The sequence below is a fragment of the Spermophilus citellus genome, assembly GCF_964194105.1.
Source record: "Spermophilus citellus genome assembly, chromosome: X".
Taxonomy (NCBI): domain Eukaryota; kingdom Metazoa; phylum Chordata; class Mammalia; order Rodentia; family Sciuridae; genus Spermophilus; species Spermophilus citellus.
In genome coordinates, this window is record NC_138190.1 from 109,133,839 (window position 1) to 109,152,880 (window position 19,042).

General features: G+C 35.5%; 1 protein-coding gene across 1 annotated transcript in view; it reads left to right on the forward strand.

The window, feature by feature from the left end:
- Positions 1-19,042, forward strand: part of PAK3 (p21 (RAC1) activated kinase 3) — a 108,305-nt gene that overhangs the window by 48,346 nt on the left and 40,917 nt on the right. Inside the window, exons 7-12 of the mRNA XM_081276989.1 lie at positions 1,690-1,752; positions 3,325-3,369; positions 4,540-4,693; positions 6,553-6,590; positions 10,425-10,556; positions 12,071-12,236. Coding sequence (XP_081133115.1) covers positions 1,690-1,752; positions 3,325-3,369; positions 4,540-4,693; positions 6,553-6,590; positions 10,425-10,556; positions 12,071-12,236 — 598 coding nt within the window. The remainder of the gene's footprint in view (positions 1-1,689; positions 1,753-3,324; positions 3,370-4,539; positions 4,694-6,552; positions 6,591-10,424; positions 10,557-12,070; positions 12,237-19,042) is intronic.

Sequence of the window (19,042 nt, forward strand, 5' to 3'; positions counted from 1 at the left end):
AAAATTGAGATAGGTAGGATTTAATGAATTTCATCATCAAAGTCAGAGACGTTGGGCTGGGGTTGTGGCTCAGTGGTAGAGTACTTGCATAGCATGTGTGAGGCACTGGGATCGACTCTCAGCACCACATAAAAATAAATTAATAAAATAAAGGTCCATCAATAATTAAAAAAAAAAGTCAGAGACATTACTCAAATGGTCTTGAGTTTGAGCCCAACCTTTATTATATTGTTAGAATATTCTCTTAAGAGTGAGATGTGGTGGCACATACCTGCAATTCCAGCAACTCAGGAACCTGAGGCAGGAGGATGATAAGATCAAGGCCAACCTTGGCAATTTAGTGAGACCTTCTCTGAAAATAAGATGTAAAAAGGACTGGGGATGTAGCTCAGTAGTAAAGTGCCCTTGGGTAGAAAAATATACATATTCTGTTAGGTATTTTTAGAAATATAACTTCACTATCAACACTACTATCACATTATCCCCATCACATAAAAGTAATTTTTATAATCTGGACAATTTTACATTTTAAAGAGATTACAATTATTTTTCTGACATTTGAAACAGGAAAACCTCTTAAAATTTATAGAAATTTTATTTAACAACTCTTACCTATTTTATTTTTATAACTTTATCTTTTCAATTTTGACCATTTTCCCCTCTGTGTTTCTGTTTGAATTTCTCTTAGTTTTATTGTTGTCATCCCATATTTTTCTTTTTTTTCTGATGTGAAAATTTTCTTTTCTAGCTCTTCCATGTGATATTTTGCTTCCTTCCAATGTTTTATTGTTTCTACTTTTTTTCCAACTTACTTTCCATCTTGTGATGCAATCTCTCCATCTTTATCTTTTTGTTGTTATTTTTATTGTTACTAAGTTCTGAATGGAAAGGAAGGAAGTGGATCACCACCATCTTGCTGACTGTAGCACTAGCTATTTTCATTTTGTTGTTAATTAGAATACAGTGAACCAATCAGAGGGATGAGGTGGGATATGTGGGATATATGGGCAGTCTTTTCAATCATGAAAAATAGTTTGATACAACCAAATCCATTAAAACAACCCCCACCAATTTTTAAATAAAACAACTATTTTCATGGAGCCAAATGACATAAATCTATTAACTATATAGACAGACAGAAAGTAAATTTAGAAATATGAAGCATTTTATTGTCATCTTGATGATATTTTATAATGACTTACCCACTTGTAATTTTTAAAAATATCAAATTCTGCCTATTTTTTACCATCTTAACATGATTTACATTTTCTATACTATTTATTTGTTTCACTTTTAAAATGCCAAATGATAATACACTTTAAAAAGTAATTTAATTGGTAGGATTTAGTAGGTCTTAATTGCCACAGTACCACTAAGTCATTGTGTTTTGGAAGGATCATATCACTAAATTTGATTATTGTTGTTGTTGAGGTTGAATGTTTAGCAATTTATTGAATTGTTTAATCCAGTTGTCTTACAAAGGGCCCTGGTATTTTGAATATTTGGACACTGGTTTGGTGTGTTGCTTTGGTGATTACACTGTGGCTAATTGGTCTATATAACCTTGTATATCTGGTCATATACTTGGATGCTGTAGCTAAAATTAGGTTGGGAGGTGAGATTTTTTTGGTATTAAATTATTACAAGTCCTTACCCTTTATATTACCATTTTTGTCCCAAATACTTCAGAACTCCCCTTTCCAGACCTCTAGACCTGTGACGGTCGCTTCAAGTCAATCAGAGGGAAAAATGGTATGAGTGATATAAATTATCTTTTCTTATGATAAGATAATGCTTGGCCTGTTATATCATGCTACCATTCTCCTGGGCTACACTGGACAATCCCCAGCTTGATGTACATCTACTTGTTATCGTATATATGGTCAGGAATTGATATGTGCTCCTGCTTCTGATGCTCTTAGGTCTTCATTAGCTGTCTAACCTTTGAGATTAGTGCCTCAATTTGGAGTAATGAGATGGCTTTCTGATTTATGTGCCTTTGTGGCATACGTTCAAATTTAAGTGTCAGGTTTCATTGATAAACTGGTTTGCCTCAACTTAGAAAAAATAAATTACATAATCAGTATAGCTATGTGGTAAGTATAGTTGTCTGGAAGATCTCCTGCAATTGACAGCATTTTTTCTGCTGTCTAGTGATCACATGACTATAATCACAGAAGTTTAGAAGTACCCTGGGGATGTATAATAACTACGAATATTCTAATGAATATGGTAATGATCATGCCAGTGAAGTCTGCTTTAGTGGTTATGTGCAATGCATACCTGGATTTGTAACACTTAATACCTCCTTTGGCCATTACAGTATTAACCAAATGCTATTAATTGCACTTAGAATCAGAACTGGGATCATGCATGGGCTCCTGAGTTCCAATTTTTGGCTTAAGGCTTTAGCATCAAACTGCGTGATGAATGCATGTAAAAGTGTTGTTTCACTGTGCTTGGAGTAACCCCAAATGCCAGGAATCAAGGACATATATCCCAAATCAAACCAGTTGGGTCAAAGCATGTTTCTGTAGCATTTGAATATATTTAGACAATGCTGTACCTTATATCAGACCTTATTTTCTGGGAAGTGGGATTTGGAACTGTAGTATTAAAATGTAAATTATTCACATATGGTCTGAAAAGAAATTGTTTCCCTTTCCCCAGTCTTAAGTGTATAAGAATCTTAAACATAGAGTCTGGCTGTGTGGGAACATCCTTTACCTAGTTTTCTGTAAGCCAGCCATGACTTTAGCAATAAAATATAGAAGAATTACATCAATGAGAACAAAAATTCATCATTGCCTTATATCCATTCTCTGAATTTCAGCCAGAGAAACACTTTCAATGTGAAATTTAAATTGGTTAACCAGAATTGGGAATTGAAATTTGTAAGTTAATCACATGGCCATTGGGCTACCTGTGATCACCAAGTTATAAAAACAACTTACAAATTATTGTCAAAGCTTTTCATGATGCCATTCTTCTTCCCTCCAAATTCATGTTTCTGCTTTTAGTAATTTCTCCAATCATTTAATGGTAATTCTTATTATTGCCTATTTATGAAGTAAGCACCTGGCCAAAAGTGGAATTATAATTCCAAACTTTGGAACATTGTCGTTTTCTCTGTTCTCTTAAATCTGTTGTCCTGTAGCCTGTCCTGTCCCTGATTTAGTTAATACCTCCCTATTTTCATAACCGCCCCACTTTAAAAGGGACCCCCCCCCATTCAGACCCATTGGTTTCATCTCCTCCCACCTTCTAAGTTGTCCCACATTCTGTTTTAACTTTCTTTTCTTTCTTTATTTACGTCCATTACAGCCAGATCTCTATGGCTCACAGATGTGCCCAGGGAAGCTCCCAGAGGTGCGTCACAGGCCCAAAAGAAGCTTGCATCAAAGTGCTTCTTTGAGATGTCATAGCACTGCAGCAGCAGGTTCATGTGTGTGCAGTAGAGTTGTTGCTTGGCTTATCTCACTTTTTTGTTGTCATTCCCAAACTCTGGAGGCCCACGTCACACATTGTTTTGCCGAGACTTCATAGGACAAAGCCACATAAATTGTGCCTGGATGCACTTCAGGAATAGTGTGTCTGTTTCTCTCTCCAAGTTGCTCTTGGAGTTTGGACAATTATGAAATGGGGACGTAGGCTGAAGATGTAGGAAAGAATGTTGGATGCTTAATGCAAAACTAACTTCTCTGTAATTTTTTGCAATTCTCCTTGGTAAGATTTTCAAATACTCCCTCCTCTCTGCTCTAAATACTTCAGATTATTGTAAATTTTCACAAGGTTTTGGCATGGTTTTCATAGTCCCCAGGTTCTATGTGACCAATAAATGAAGTGGGGAGGAAGGGAGGGAGGGAGGAGAGGAGGAGGCATACCCTGGAGAAAGCTGCAGGGAAAATCCCCAAAGCAGCATTAATGTTTACTATTTAGCATCTCAATGGTCATTGCTCCTCCACAATTCTATTTTGATCTCCTCCCAATTTGACTTTATATTAAAACTGTAGTCCCAAAAAATTGAATTTTGTAATCACAAAGTGTAAACTGACCAAGGGTGAGGCTTTCCTTTTATTCTAAAGCATATTCTGATTGCAACATGCACAGAAACAGTTTATGTTATTCCAGTCATATAAAACCCATTGATCTGCACTATACTATGTTGTGCGCAAATTTAGAGAAGTCTTGCTATGTCTGCCCTGAGTCACCAGAACAAAATAAGCTAAGCTGTAAACATCATTTCATGGATGAGCAGAGTCAATATGGAGGTGATTTTCATGCGCTTTTTTTTTCTATCACAGTCATACTCCCACCCACCCTTTTTAAGTTGGATCCTAGTTTTACCTATGTGTTTTAATTGGAGAAGAGAATGATTGCATTATTAAGTTACTAACGTTAAATCTAGAATGTAACTTCAGTTTCCCAAGTGTAATCCTACAGGTAGCATGGGCTTCTTGGTGAAGAACTTTACTGGAACATGAAATTGCCACTGCCGTATGTTCTCAGCTGCCATTTTTTCCCTTTGGTTGTCCACAGGGAATTCCTGAGCAATGGGCAAGATTACTCCAAACCTCCAACATAACAAAACTGGAACAAAAGAAGAACCCACAAGCCGTTCTTGATGTTCTCAAATTCTATGATTCCAAAGAAACCGTCAACAACCAGAAATACATGAGCTTTACATCAGGAGGTAAAGAGAAATTCTGGTGCATCAAAAGGTGGAAAAAGTCATTCTAGTCTTAGAATCTCATGATTAGAACAGAATGTCTGTAGAACTTTTGAAGTCAGTTCCAGTACCTTCCCTGACTGGATTCACCATAAGTAAACCAAAAAGGAATTTGGGCTTGATGTTAGAAGATTTATTTTAATTGGGTGTTTTTGCAGAACCCAAGTAGGGAAATTGTTGAGTGAAGCAGTAATGGTAAGCTTGAATTAGCAATCACAATTCTTCTTAGGAAGATACTCGGTATCTTATGATCAGGCCTTGTGATGGGTTCATGAAGTAAGAGGTTTTGGATCGAACCATAATCAATGGAAATACATTGTACCCCTTAGACTCAATGATTTATATCATGATGACACAGAGTAAATTTTGTGGTTGTCAGGTTACTTTGATCAGATCCCAATATCAGACTGAAAAAAAGAAACTATGTCTTATTATTTAAAAAGATTGAAATAGCCATACTGCCAAATTGTGCTTTAATTTGCTAGTGTGTAGACCCGGCCTTGGATTGGAAATTTGATGTTCAAATGTGCATTATAAACAATCAAAAGAAACCTAATCCCAAATAATACTTTCACATTTTGAGAAAAGTGATCTGGATCATCTCTCTAGTATAATTAAATATCCAAAGAATAAAGGGAATGCTATCAATAGTATCCTAGACATAAGGACCTCCTGTGGCTTGTCATTGGATTTAATATAGGGCAGGCTTGAGATCTCTTTGAGAATAGTACAAGGATGTACTTGGAAGTAGAGGATTGTCTGATTTGGCCATGTCAAATATCAAAGCTCAGACTTGAAGGCACATGGCAATTCATACACTAGGTGGGACTTTTTGATATGAGAGGATTATTTAACTACCATCCAATGTTAAAAACCTAAAAACTTTTTTCTAAAAAGAAAACCATTAAGGAAACAGTTTTATGATATTTTAGTGTTCCATGTGGAATGAAATGCCTGAGAGAGTCTGTTGATACATCAAACAGTGTTTAATGCTAAGACAATAGGAGTGGGCCTCCAATAGGCTACCAGAACTGAAAATGCATTCAAGAAATCATTTCAGTATAACCATTAATACCCTTCAGTTTCTCAGAGTTTGTTTTTTACTCCAAGTAGTCACTGCTGTTTAGCACCTTATTTCTAGATGCTGAAATATTTTAACTTAAAAATATGAACTCCTGGGCACTATGGCAAAACTCAATAGTATCAGAGTTCCTGCATTATACTTAGCTGAGTGAAACTCAACATATGTTTTCTTTTTAAAAAATATTTATTTTTTAGTTGTAGTTGGACACAATACCTTTATTTTATTTATTTATTTTTATGGGGTGCTGAGGATTGAACCCAGGGCCTTGCATGTGCTAGGCAAGTGCTCTACCTCTGAGCCACAACCTCCGACCCTCAACATATGTTTTCTGAATGCTCTAGTGTTGAAACTGACTGACTGGAGAAGAGGATGAGAAGATGGGAATTTTTAAGGGAGGACAGAAGGAAGAGATGATGAGGAAGAGAGGAAAGAAAATAAATCATGGATATTGATGTATAGAATCATAACAGTTAGGAATAGGTAATCTTGATATTCCTCCTTATAGATGAGGTACACTGAAGACCTGGGGGCTTTTACTATAGGTTGTAAAATGACTTGGTGAGAACATGGTGAGGTTGTAATGGTGTGAGCTATTTTTTTAAAAAAGGTATCATTTGTCATAATATCTATTTAATACTAAATTGAAGAATTACCTTCTGCTCAAAGGTATTTTTTCTATTTTTTCTAAATGAGGTCATCTTCATGAAATAAAGGTAACCTATTGGTTCTCACTTTTCAGATAAAAGTGCACATGGATACATAGCAGCACATCCTTCGGTAAGTGAAAAATTAAAGACTCTTTGTTATAATCAGTGTTCCCTAAGATCCAATAGAATATAATTGCATAATCCAGTTTTTAGATATAAAATCTTCACAAAACAGTTTTTAAGGGTATAACTTACATTTATAAAATTTCCCTAATTTTAAGGATACAACGAGTTTTAGTATATTTATACACCTGTACTGCCATCACCACAATCAAGTCTTAGAATGCCTCCAGGACCCCAGTAAAATCTCTCATGACTGATCACAATTAATCCTCAGCCACTAGTTTGTGTATCACTAGATTGTTCCTTTTATTGCTGAGTAGTAGTATTCCATGGTATAATTATGGCATTATTTGTTTATTCACTCACCCACTGAAGACTTTCCAGATTATTTCCAGTTTGAGGCTATTACAAATAAAGATACTGTGAAAATTCATGTTCATTTTTCTTTACATGGACAAATGTTTTTCTTTCTCTATGTATAGAATCTTAAAAATAAAAACCATGTTAATAACAACTTCTTTTTATTGAACACTTAAGATGTACAATGTGGGTTAATATTTTATACTTGCTTCATCTTTCCTACAACTCAACTAAGATTTACTTTATAGATGAGGGAACTGAGGATAGAAATAACTTGTCTAAGGTCACAACACAACATTTTAGTGTAATTTATTTCAGCAGACTGAGGCACATAGCAGGAGGTGACTTTGCCCAAGGTCATGTAGGTGTATTGGAGAACTAACTGGAATAAATGTAACCTAGTTCTTGGAAGTGCTATAGTATCTTAAATAATATTCACATACATTAAAGAGGAAATTATCTTAGGCAAAGTTTCCTTTTCTATGAATTTTCATTCTAATACACTGATTGAAAGTATTTCCTGACACACATGCTTCTTCAGGAGTAAAATAATTGACATTAGCAAAAGTCCCCTATTTTTATCCAAAGAGTCATGGATTGCCAGGCTAATTTTTCCCTTTTTGTAGAAGAAAACTGTTGGCCTGCTTGAAATCACCCTGGGTGTATGTGACAATAGTAGATCATAAGTGGTGAAGAATAATGGCTTAGTTAGCCTTTAAAAGTTTTAGTTAACATTTTTATCACTGTGACTAAAAGACCTGACAGAAAAAATTAGAGGGAACAGTTCCTTTTGGCTCACTGTTTTAGAGGTTTAGTTCATGGTTTGCTCACTTCCTAGCTCTGGACCCAAGCTGAGGCAGAACATCATGGCAGAAGGCCATGGTGGAGTAAAGCAGCTTAGAATGGCAACCAGAAAGCAGAGAGAAAATTCAAGCTCCCCAATGACAAATTATGAATGCCAAAGGCACAGCCCCACTGACCTAGTTCCTCCAGCTATACTCTACCTGACTATACTTAATCCATATCAGTGGATTTACCACTAATTAGGTTACACCTCTCATAATCTTATCATGTCACCTGAGAATTCTTACACCATCTCACACATAAGTTTTTGGAGGATACTTCATCTCCAGAGCACAACAAATAGTATGGCAGGTTCTCAAAAATTAAAAAAAGAATTACCATATGATCGAAAAAACAACAGATTGTTGTTCTCCCTATCCAACTAGCTATTTCCTCTATTCTTTCTTCTTTGCCATGAGAGCTTAGGAAAGTAAGAAAGAATGTTAACATCCCCTATCAACACAGACTTTACCTCCTTTAATTTAATTAGTATCATACTTGTGCAATCCTGGCCAAGAATTAGATATTGGTTCTTTTAATTTTTTTAAATTACAGATGGACATAATACCTTTATTTTTATATATTTTTATGTGTTGCTGACAATGAAACCTAGTGCCTCACATGTGCTTGGTACATTCTTGATTCCAATAATCATAAGACAGAGCACCTTTCCAGAAAGATAAAATATCAAAACAAATACAATAACCCAAAGGTAATTTCTTCCTGCACCTAACTGAATTGCCCTGAACAGATAGTGTTTCATAAGAAGAAAGTGATTTTTTTTAAAGCTAGTATCTTGGTGTTGTTAACATTTGTTTCTATTGCTGTAGCCATAATATGATACCATAGCCCAGTTATTATGATTAAGTTAATAATAAATACAGGTGGATAAATAAGAAAACCAATGTCTAATACACATGAACTTCAATCTATAAACCACTTAACATCTATATCAGGGAAATATTCTTTCATGTGTTTATCAATTCTAGGGTGCCTTATTTCTCAAAATATATAAATATTGCTAGCTCCTATCAGATATGTGTTATACCTTATGACTCTACTGTAGGTACTTACATTGCTGTAGAAAATCCATATTGAATTTTTAATCACAGACTGAGGTCCTTTGACCTAATAGTCTTTATAGTATACCTATAACTGCCCCAGGATCTTTGAATTCAAGGAATAAAAATTCATTGTAGGATGACTGTGGGCAATATATCCAGTAATATAAACAATAAACTAGTAAATTCATAAAAACAAAAACAAAAAATACAAAGCAGCTATAATAGAGCTGTTCAGCAGAAATACAAACCATAAATTTAAATTCACCTTAAATTTTCAATCACTTCAGAAAAGTAAAAAGAAATAGTTGAACTAATTTTAATGATATATTTAATTTAATCCAGTATATTAAATTAATATTTTAATACATCAATATATACGTATCGATGAAACATTTTTAAAAATTATCTCATGTGACTGGGAGTGGTGTTTTTCACCTCTAATCTCAATGTCTTGGGACGCTGAGGCAGGAGTATCATGAGTTCAAAGCCAGCCTTAGCAACTGCGAGACACTAAGCAGCTCAGTGAGACCCTGTCTCTAAATAAAATACAAAATAGGGATGGGATGTATCTCAGTGGTTGAGTGCCCCTGAGTTCAATCCCCAGTACCAAAAAAAAATTATTTCACATTAAGTATATAACACCTGGAATGTACTTTACACTTAGAACACAGTTTAGTCTACCTGCATTTTAATGTTCAATAACCATATGTGGCTGGTAGTTCCTATATTGGACAATGTATCAGAATAACATGTAAAGCTTGTTATAACACATATTGTTGGGCCACACTTGCAGAGTTTCTGATTCTGAAGTGCAAAGAGCCTGATAATTTGCATTTCTAACAAGTTGCTTGATGATGCTGACTTGGGAACCACACTTTGAGAACCAAAACCTTAGTTTTTTTAAAATAGACTTTGCAACCATTCTGCCCCTGTGTTAACATGAATGATCCTAGGTATTGTGGTGGTGGTTGTTATTGTTGGTGATATCATTATAATTTATTAGTTATTGTAAATCAACATTAACCTATTGGTTAATATCAAACAATTATTTATGTAGATAGGTGATTAGATCTTCATTTTTATTACTGTCTGAGTGCTTCTTTTCAGGAGGCTGAACAAGGAAGAAACATTTACTGGCTTCCTTATTCTTAGTGAGTATTTGCAGAGCTGTATTAATACAATATCCATATGCATGCTCTGCCCTTCTCAAATTGACAAACCATCAGTCAACAAATTGACAATGTATCCAGTACATATTTGAGGCTTTAATGGCAGTTTGATTTTTAAGTACTCATTGGATTCAAAAACATTTAACTTTAAAATACTAAAGTAATAAATAGTTCACTGTTTTTGAGCTCAGTGGAAAACAAAAAAAAATGGTTCATTCCATTGTGAAACAAATTGATCTCTGAATGTGAGCACATCTTGCACACCAGATTATAGATGGTTCTTCTCATTTGTAAAATACATAGCTCCTTCCTATCCCTACATGCTTAAATATTCATTTCTGTTTTCTCATTTCTGATGAAAAACAATGAGAATTAATACCTGATACTTAAATTTTTTTCTCTAAGAGTACAAAAACAGCATCTGAGCCTCCTTTAGCTCCTCCTGTATCTGAAGAAGAAGATGAAGAAGAGGAGGAAGAAGAAGATGACAATGAGCCCCCACCAGTTATTGCACCAAGACCAGAGCATACAAAATCAGTAAGTTACAAGTGATTATTTCCACATGGTTCAGAAGATGACCTGTGGAACATAGACTTAGAATACAATTAATCAACCAGTAACCTAAGTAGCATATCTTATATTCACAGAACTTGAGTATCAGATATGATGCTGTGTTTTTTTAAAAAATATATTTATTTTTTAGATGTAGTTGGACACAATACCTTTATTTTATTTATTTATTTTCACATGGTGCTGAGGATTGAAACCAGGGCTTCGTGCTTGCTAGGCAAGTGCTCCACCACTGAGCCCCAGCCCCAGCCCTGATGCTATTTTTGATTAGTTTTTTTAGTTATACATAACATTACAACTCATTTTTAATTATAAAATCATGGAACATAATTTGTTCTAACTCAGTTTACTTATAGTTTTTTTTTTTTAATTAGTGCCTTGTGGATATAAATAAAGGTGAGATTCACTGTGGTATATTCACATGATTACATAGGAAATTTCGATCAGATTCATTCCACTGTCTTTCCTTATCTTGTCTCTTCTCCCTCCCTTGATCTTACTTCTATTTTGATAGAATTCCCTTTTCCCTACCACTTTTCTGTTTTTTCCTTATTTTGGTCTAGCTTCTGCATATCAGATAAAGCTTTTGACCTTTCAGTTTCTGTGTCTGGATTATTTCACTTAGTATGTTGACCTCCAGTTATACCCTTTGGCAGCAAATGCCATAATTTCATTCTTCTTTATGGCTGAGTAATACTCCATTGTGTATATATACCACATTTTATTTTTTCATTCGTTTGTTAAAGGGCACTTTGGTTGGTTCCATAGCTTGGCTGTTGTGAATTGTGCTGTTATAAACATTGATGTGGCTCTGTCACTGTAATAGGATGATTTTTGATCTTTTGGACAAAGAATGGACTAGGAGTGGAATAGCTGGGTCATATGGTAGTTCACTACCTAGTTTTTTGAGGAATCTCCATATTGATTTATTGAGTATTTGCACTAATTTACAGGCCCACCGACAGTGTATGAGTGTACCCTTTTCCCCACCTCTTCGCCAACGTTTATTATTATTTATATTCTGATGGTAGTGAAATGAAATCTCAGTGTAGTTTTGCTTTACATTTCCGTGATTGCTAGAGATGTGGAATTTTTTTCATATATTTATTGGCCATTTGTGTTTCTTCTTTACAAAAGTGTTTAATTATTTTGTGTGTATGGATTTTTTTTCTTTTTTTCTGAGTTCTTTTTATATTGCAGATATTAATGCTCTATCTGAGGAGCAGGTGGCAAAGATCTCCCATTCTGTAGGCTCTCTCTTCAGGCTCCTAATCATTATCTTTGCTGTGCAGAAGCTTTTTAATTTGATGCCATCTCACTTACTGAACTTTTATTTTATTTCTTGCACTTTCTAAGTCTTATTAAGGAAACTAAAAACTCTTTAAACGATTATCTTTAAATGAGATGACAGTGTCTCAATATCATAGTTATTCTATGACGTACGTTTTAATTATAGAACTTTGTATTATTTTGTTTTATAGATCTATACTCGTTCTGTGGTTGAATCTATTGCTTCACCAGCAGCACCAAATAAAGAAGTCACACCACCTTCTGCGGAGAATGCCAACTCTAGTACTTTGTACAGGAATACAGATCGGCAAAGGAAAAAATCAAAGATGACAGATGAGGAGATCCTAGAGAAGCTAAGTGAGTTTGTTTATTTTTTTCCCATCATTACTTTCTTCAAGAGAAACTTTCTACTAATCTATTTAGAAGGAGGATTGATCTTTTGGAAGTTTGTATCTGCTTGTATGAACTCCAGGATACCTAGAGTCATGAGATGAAAGGTTTGTGACTCACTCTCCTAACTTAACAGTAACAAAATATTTTTACTTGAAAAACATGTCAGTTAGGGTAACAGCATGACAAAACAAATCACATAAGAGATTTTGTCTTACGATTACCCCACCAATCCAGGCACAGTTGTGCATACCTGTAATCCCAGTGACTCAGATGGCTGAAGTAGGAGGATAACAAGTTTGAGGCCAGCCTAGGCATCTTAGCAGGATATTGTCTCAAAATAAAAAAGGGCTGGGGAGGGCTGGGGTTGTGGCTCAGTGATAGAGCACTTGCTTAGCATGTGTAAGGCACTGGGTTCAATTCTCAGCACCACATGAAAACAAATAAATAAAATAAAGCTCTATCAACAACTTAAAAAAACTATAAAAAAGGACTAGGGATGTACCTCAGTGGTAGAATATCTCTGGATTTAATCCCTAGTCTCCCCCCATACAAAAAGAAATTAAGGGCTGGGGATGTGGCTCAAGCGGTAGCGCGCTCGCCTGGCATGCGTGCGGCCCGGGTTCGATCCTCAGCACCACATACCAACAAAGATGTTGTGTCCGCCGAGAACTAAAAAATAAATATTGAAAAGATTCTCTCTCTCTCTCTCTCCTCTCTCACTCTCTCTAAAAAAAAAAAAAAGAAATTAAACCATCAAAAGGGATATTATAGTCTTATGATTTCTCCAAGCATTCCAACTGATCAATCACAATAGAAAAATCAACCTCAGAGCCCATCATAGTTAACTGCAACTTACCACAAATAAAGCAGCCTTTTCCCTTAATTTAGCATTATTTCTATGTGGTATTGGGGGCAGAGCAAGCAAATGCTTATAGTCTCCTTCCACAATGGCATTACTGTGTACATGCTTGTGCACATACATTTTTTAAAAAAATATACTTTATTATTATTATTATTTTTAGTTGTTGATGGACCTTTATTTCATTTATTTATTTTTATTTGGTTTTGAGAATCAGACCCAGCACCTCATACATGCTAAGCAAGTGCTTTAACACTGAGCTACAACCCAGCCCATGCATATACACGTTTTACCCCAGTTTTTCAAAACACTCACATTCTACTCAGTTCTGGGTCAAGAAGATAAAAATTTAGGTGTTCTTCTTAAAAGAGTCAAAGGTCTATGCATCATACTTATTAAACTCATACAAAATCAGTGAGACTCTGTCTGTAAATAAAATACAAGATAGCGCTGAGGATGTGGCTCAGTGGTCGAGTGCCCCTGAGTTCAATCCCTGGTACCAAACAAACAAACAAAAAAGTTGCAGGACACAATGGAAAGATAATGTCATGTCACCAAGAAACTTGCATTATTTTTGAAAGATAATATTTAGTAGCATGGTACAATCAAAGAATAAGATGTAATCTCTTTTCAGGCAATTGTTTTAATTTAAAAAGGAAGAGAACAATTCCAGCTGTAGGCCACAAGGAGGCTCTGAGGAGGTGGTGGTCAGGACCATTTTACTCTATTGGGGACATTTTATTAAGTTTGGATACAGTGTTGTCATAATTCAGAGAGTGCTGCTGGCATCTAGTGGATAGAGGCAAGCAGTGTTTCTAAACATCTTACAATGCACAGGATACTTCCCCTCCGTTCCCCTTCACAACAACGTATTATTCATCTCCAAATGTCATCAGTTCTGAAGTTCAGACATTTTGAACTAGAGGTATTTTGGAAAGGCAAAGATTGGCTTTGTACTTGTTAATGAGCACTCACAATTGGAATTGTGGGACTTTATAGCAAACTGACTTTACTCTATGTGATTAAATATTCTTCTAGCACCAGTACCAACCATTTATTATTACAACCATAATCATTCTCATTTACTGGGCACGTTCTGTACTGCCCACTTTACATATATTATCAGGGTTAATTTTCTCCATAATCTCTTGAGGTAGATTTGAATGTCCTTGTTTTATAGATCACTGAAAGTAAGCTTGAAAAGTCTTAAGTGACAAAGTCACCAAATTACAGTAATGAAGGATAGAACTAGATTTTTACCTCTTATCTGTATGCCTTCAAAGCTTACACTCTTCCCATTACCCACTTTGCTTTGCATATCCCAACTCTTTGTATAAAATGGAAGGAAGAAATGAAAGAATTCCTGGATAATTTAAGTTCAATTACTTAGACTATTTCCTTAATTTCTTTCTTTGTTCTATACACATAGATGTGACCTGTGAGATTATAGCAGATCTTAAACATCTTTCAGCCTTGCTTTCCTTAAACAGACTGGTATTTAGTATCTGTTTCAAATCTCATTAGATGGATTGTAATGAAAATGCATTTGTACCTTTTAAATTTTTAAAAAAATATTTTTTTAGTTATAGGTGACACAATACTTTTATTTCACTTATGTATTTTTATGTGGTGCTGAGGATCGAACCCATTACCTCACATGTGCTGGGTGAGCACTCTACCACTGAGCTACAAACCCAGCCCCATATGAATGTTTTGGGGTTTTTTATTTGTTTGTTTTTTAAATATTTATTTTTTAGTTATACCTGGACACAATTCCTTTATATTTTTATTTATTTTTATGTGGATCGAACCCAGTGCCTCACATGTGCTGGGTGAGCACTCTACCACTAAACTACAACCCCAGCCCCATTTGAATGTTTTGTTTTTTGTTGTTGTTGTTGTTGTTGTGTTTTTTAAATATTTTTTTAGTTATAGCTGGACACAATTCCTTTATATTTTTATTTATTTTTATGTGGTACTGAGGATCAAACCCCAGTGCCTCACACGTGTTAGGCGAGCGCTCTACCACTGAGCCACAATCCCAGCCCCCATTTGAATGTTTTTTTAAGTTAGCTGACAAACATTATTTTACTGGGCTAAACTCTTGCTTTTCTTACAAACTATAAATGTGCTGGAAATGTGGCCTGTATGATTTCTTGTTTCTTCACTTCTGCACTAAGCAACAGCATGAAGAGGGAAAAGCTGCCTTTGGTAACATTTTTATTAAGAATTGAGTGTTTTTTCCTGTAATGGACTTTATTCTTGGGCTCAAAATCTTTTTTCCTATAGCCAGTAGGTCACCTGTGACTGTTTATACTATACATATGCATCTTGACAGGGAGAACTGGTAGAGAAATGGAGGAGTGTTTCTTAATTAGTGGATGCAGGCTGAAAGATATGTCACCGTCTTGGCCTTGCTTTGCTATCACCCTTCCTGTGCCCTTTGTCACTAACACACTCACACTTGGTAACCTTAGACAAGTCATTTTGCCCCAGTGAGCTTCATTTTTTATCTGCCAAATGAAGTTAAGAATCATAACTAGATTTAAGAAAAGTCACTCTATGAGGTGGATTTTAGGGAGTTCAACCTCTGGTTGTGGACAGGCATTGAAGTGAGAAACACCCTGATTCAAATTGCAGACCCATGGGGCTGGGGTTATGGCTCAGCGGTAAAGCACTTGCCTAGCATGTACAAGGCCCTGGATTCTATCCTCAGCACCACATAATAATGAATAAAACAAAGGTATTGTGTGCAACTACAACTAAAAATAAATTTTAAAAAGTTGTAGACCCTCTGTTACTACCTGTGTCACTTTGATCCAGTTATTTAACTTTTGTGGACCTTTCTTTTCCTCATCACTTGGGATAGTAGCAGTAAAAAGTATTAGCCTTATACCACTATAATAATCGAATGAGAATAATTCATGAAATAACCTCAGCAAATGTATGTGGCACAAAGTAGTTATTCAAAAACTGGTAGGTACTGTTTTTTTCTTACATGTATATGAAGCCTTAATAAGATAACACAATGAAACACACAATTTTTTAGTGTATGTGCTGGGGATGTAACCCAGGGCCTTGCTCTTGCTAAGCAAGTGCTTTATCACTGAGCTAAAGCCCTGGCAGCTGGGGTCGAATCATTGACACAGACTAGCTGTGTGACACTGGCAAAAGCACTTAACCTCTCTGAACTTCAGTTTCTTCATCTGAAAAACTGGAGATGATATTAAGAATGTAATGGGTGAAGACTAAATGAGTTAAAATATATAAGACATCTAAAAAAATAAACAATAGCATAAAAATGACTACTATGCTATTTTCACAAAGTGAGAGTCACCATATTTTTCAGTACTTGAAGTAGGACAAAATTAAAGTAAAAATAATTTCAAATGTATTGTCTCTATACAAAAGTGATTGAGGACCTTGGAATTGGGGGTATCATTAGAGTTTGGGGAAGGAGTAGAAGAACCTATGCTGAGAGACAAAGGAGCGGGTAAAAGGAGACAGAGAAGGAAAAGGATGGCCTACAACCCACTCCAGAGTGGACCCCACAAACATTAACAGGAGGAAAAGGAAGCCTCTATTTAATCATCCTCACCTTTAGCCTCAGGGAGCTGATTGCTAGGAGGCAGGCAGTCCAAACCACAGAGCCATCTTCCATGCCGATACTGATTGTGGGGGCCAAACCAAGGGATCATTAAGTCCTGAAATGAACAGATCATCTTTCTGTTTTACACAGACAGATCGCCTGGGTCTGGCTTGTTCATTGTGGTCTGTCTGGATCTGTTGGAAAATAAAGAAAGTCCTACATTTTAGTTAAAAATTCCAAAAAGGCACATTCAGCAAAACATGCAATGCTGGAAATATGTCTTTATCCTCTTTCCTCCAGGGTCCTACAATCACCTATTCCTCTTTTCTTTCCCCTATCCCAGTATTTCCCACTCAAAACTCACTTTCCTAAGCCATCCTCAGATAGAACTGATAGTAATTTAGGAAACTAATTTGCTTTTTCTCAGGAGTCAAAACCTTCATTATGTCAAAAAGAATATGTTTTAATGGTAGGAGTTCAGATTAGCTTAATATGTTAGAGAATGCATTGATGGGTTTTCTGCCAGTGAAACCACAATGAGAGAGCTCTTTTCCAAATACTAGCATTTAGTGATTTTGTAAAACCTTGTACTTGAAAGTGAATGGTTTGGTTTCTGTTTAAGGAATTTCTTTGGTAAGAAATTATTCTGATATTGCTATCATTTTTTTCTCTGAATTTTGGTTTGCTGATTTTTTTCATCTTTTAAATATTGTGTCACAATGTTTTTCTTTTGCTTTATTGTATTTGAGACTCGGGATTGTAAACAAGACCTTCAATTCCCTTGCCTAACATCAGTAGATGGCAGCACACACTCTCCTGTGAAGGGTAATGGGTGAGGGGACGCCATTTTATTTGAACAGCAGTTAAATTCAGAAGCAGAATCTCAGGAAAATGGTTGTCTTTTGGTAATCCTCATGAAAGGATTTATTTCCAGGTTTTTTTTTTAACCTACATACCATGGAAATAAAAGTTGAATAATTTACTACCATGGAGCCTCATTAACTGAACCCTGCCAATAAGAATTGGTCATAATTCAGAAAGTGGCTTGGGCTGAAGCTTATTTTGCTTTTGATCAGTCTATGGAAAAGAGTCTGCTCAGCAACTTAATAGTAAAACTTTCTTAGAAAACTATAAACTACTTAGTAAAACTATGGTTTCAAGTGACTTTAAAATCATCGTTTCATTAGGGGAAAAAAGGGTCAGGCACTTACCCATTAATAACTGACTTGAAAAATATGGCTTTTAGTGATGTGGAAATCTTCAGACAATTTGAAAAATAAAATAGCAACTCAGAAATTGCTAAGTGGGTGGTATTCTATAGAGACAGCTCATGTAACATATATTCTTTATCCCATATTAAACTATGAGGCATTTATAAAAGATAATGCCTAATTTTAATTGAGTTCAATTAAATAAATATTCACTGAGTATTTGATATATTTTATAAACAGCATTGAGGAAGAAGGCACTAAGGATATAGAGGTGATACAACATGACTCCTGTCTTTAAGAAACTGTGTCAAAGGGGATGGCAAACAGATGGATAATATGATCCAGTAAGGAGACGGGAAAAAAAGGAAAAGCTAAAGAGTGAGAGAGGAAAAATATAGTAGTAGCACAGAGAGGGTAAGTTACTAACTTTATTCAAAGGGATCAGGGATAACTTCCTCAAAGAGGAAACATCTGAGTATTAAGGCATGAATAGAAGCCTACCCTGAAGAAAAATGGGAAGGACATTCCAGATAAAGACTTGACATCATATGCCTAGGACTCTAATATATTCAGTGTTAATTGAACAAAGAATCAGTAGTGGAGGGTTTTGTTGGAGTTACAGAAGAGGCATCTAAGCTGTTAAGCAGAAGCTAATCTTGAGCTGCAATTAAGTTTGTTTTGATTAGATGAGAAGATTCTAGTGGTAAAAGATGTGATGGGGAGAATTAGAGCTGAATCATGAGAAACCTTGTACTCAATGCCAAAAACTTTAGGCCTTACCCTGTAGATGATAGGGAACCATCCTGGTATCCTGAACCACAGAGAATCAAATGTTTTGATCAGGTATCTATTTCCAGCATCACAGGAGAGGTGTGGACTCTGATCTGAAATAGGCAGAGGGTGGAAACAGGAAGTCCATTTAGGAGGCTGCTGGAATAATTCAGGCAAACGATGATGAGAATCAAATAGAGAATTAGGATTCACATATATAATGAATAAGGTTGATAAATGTTCATTATTTTCTATAGAAAAAATTACGAAGCAAAGAAAAAGTTGATGAGAGCCCAAGTAAAGAAGCAGTAATAAACAAGGGACAGATAGAAGAGATGTC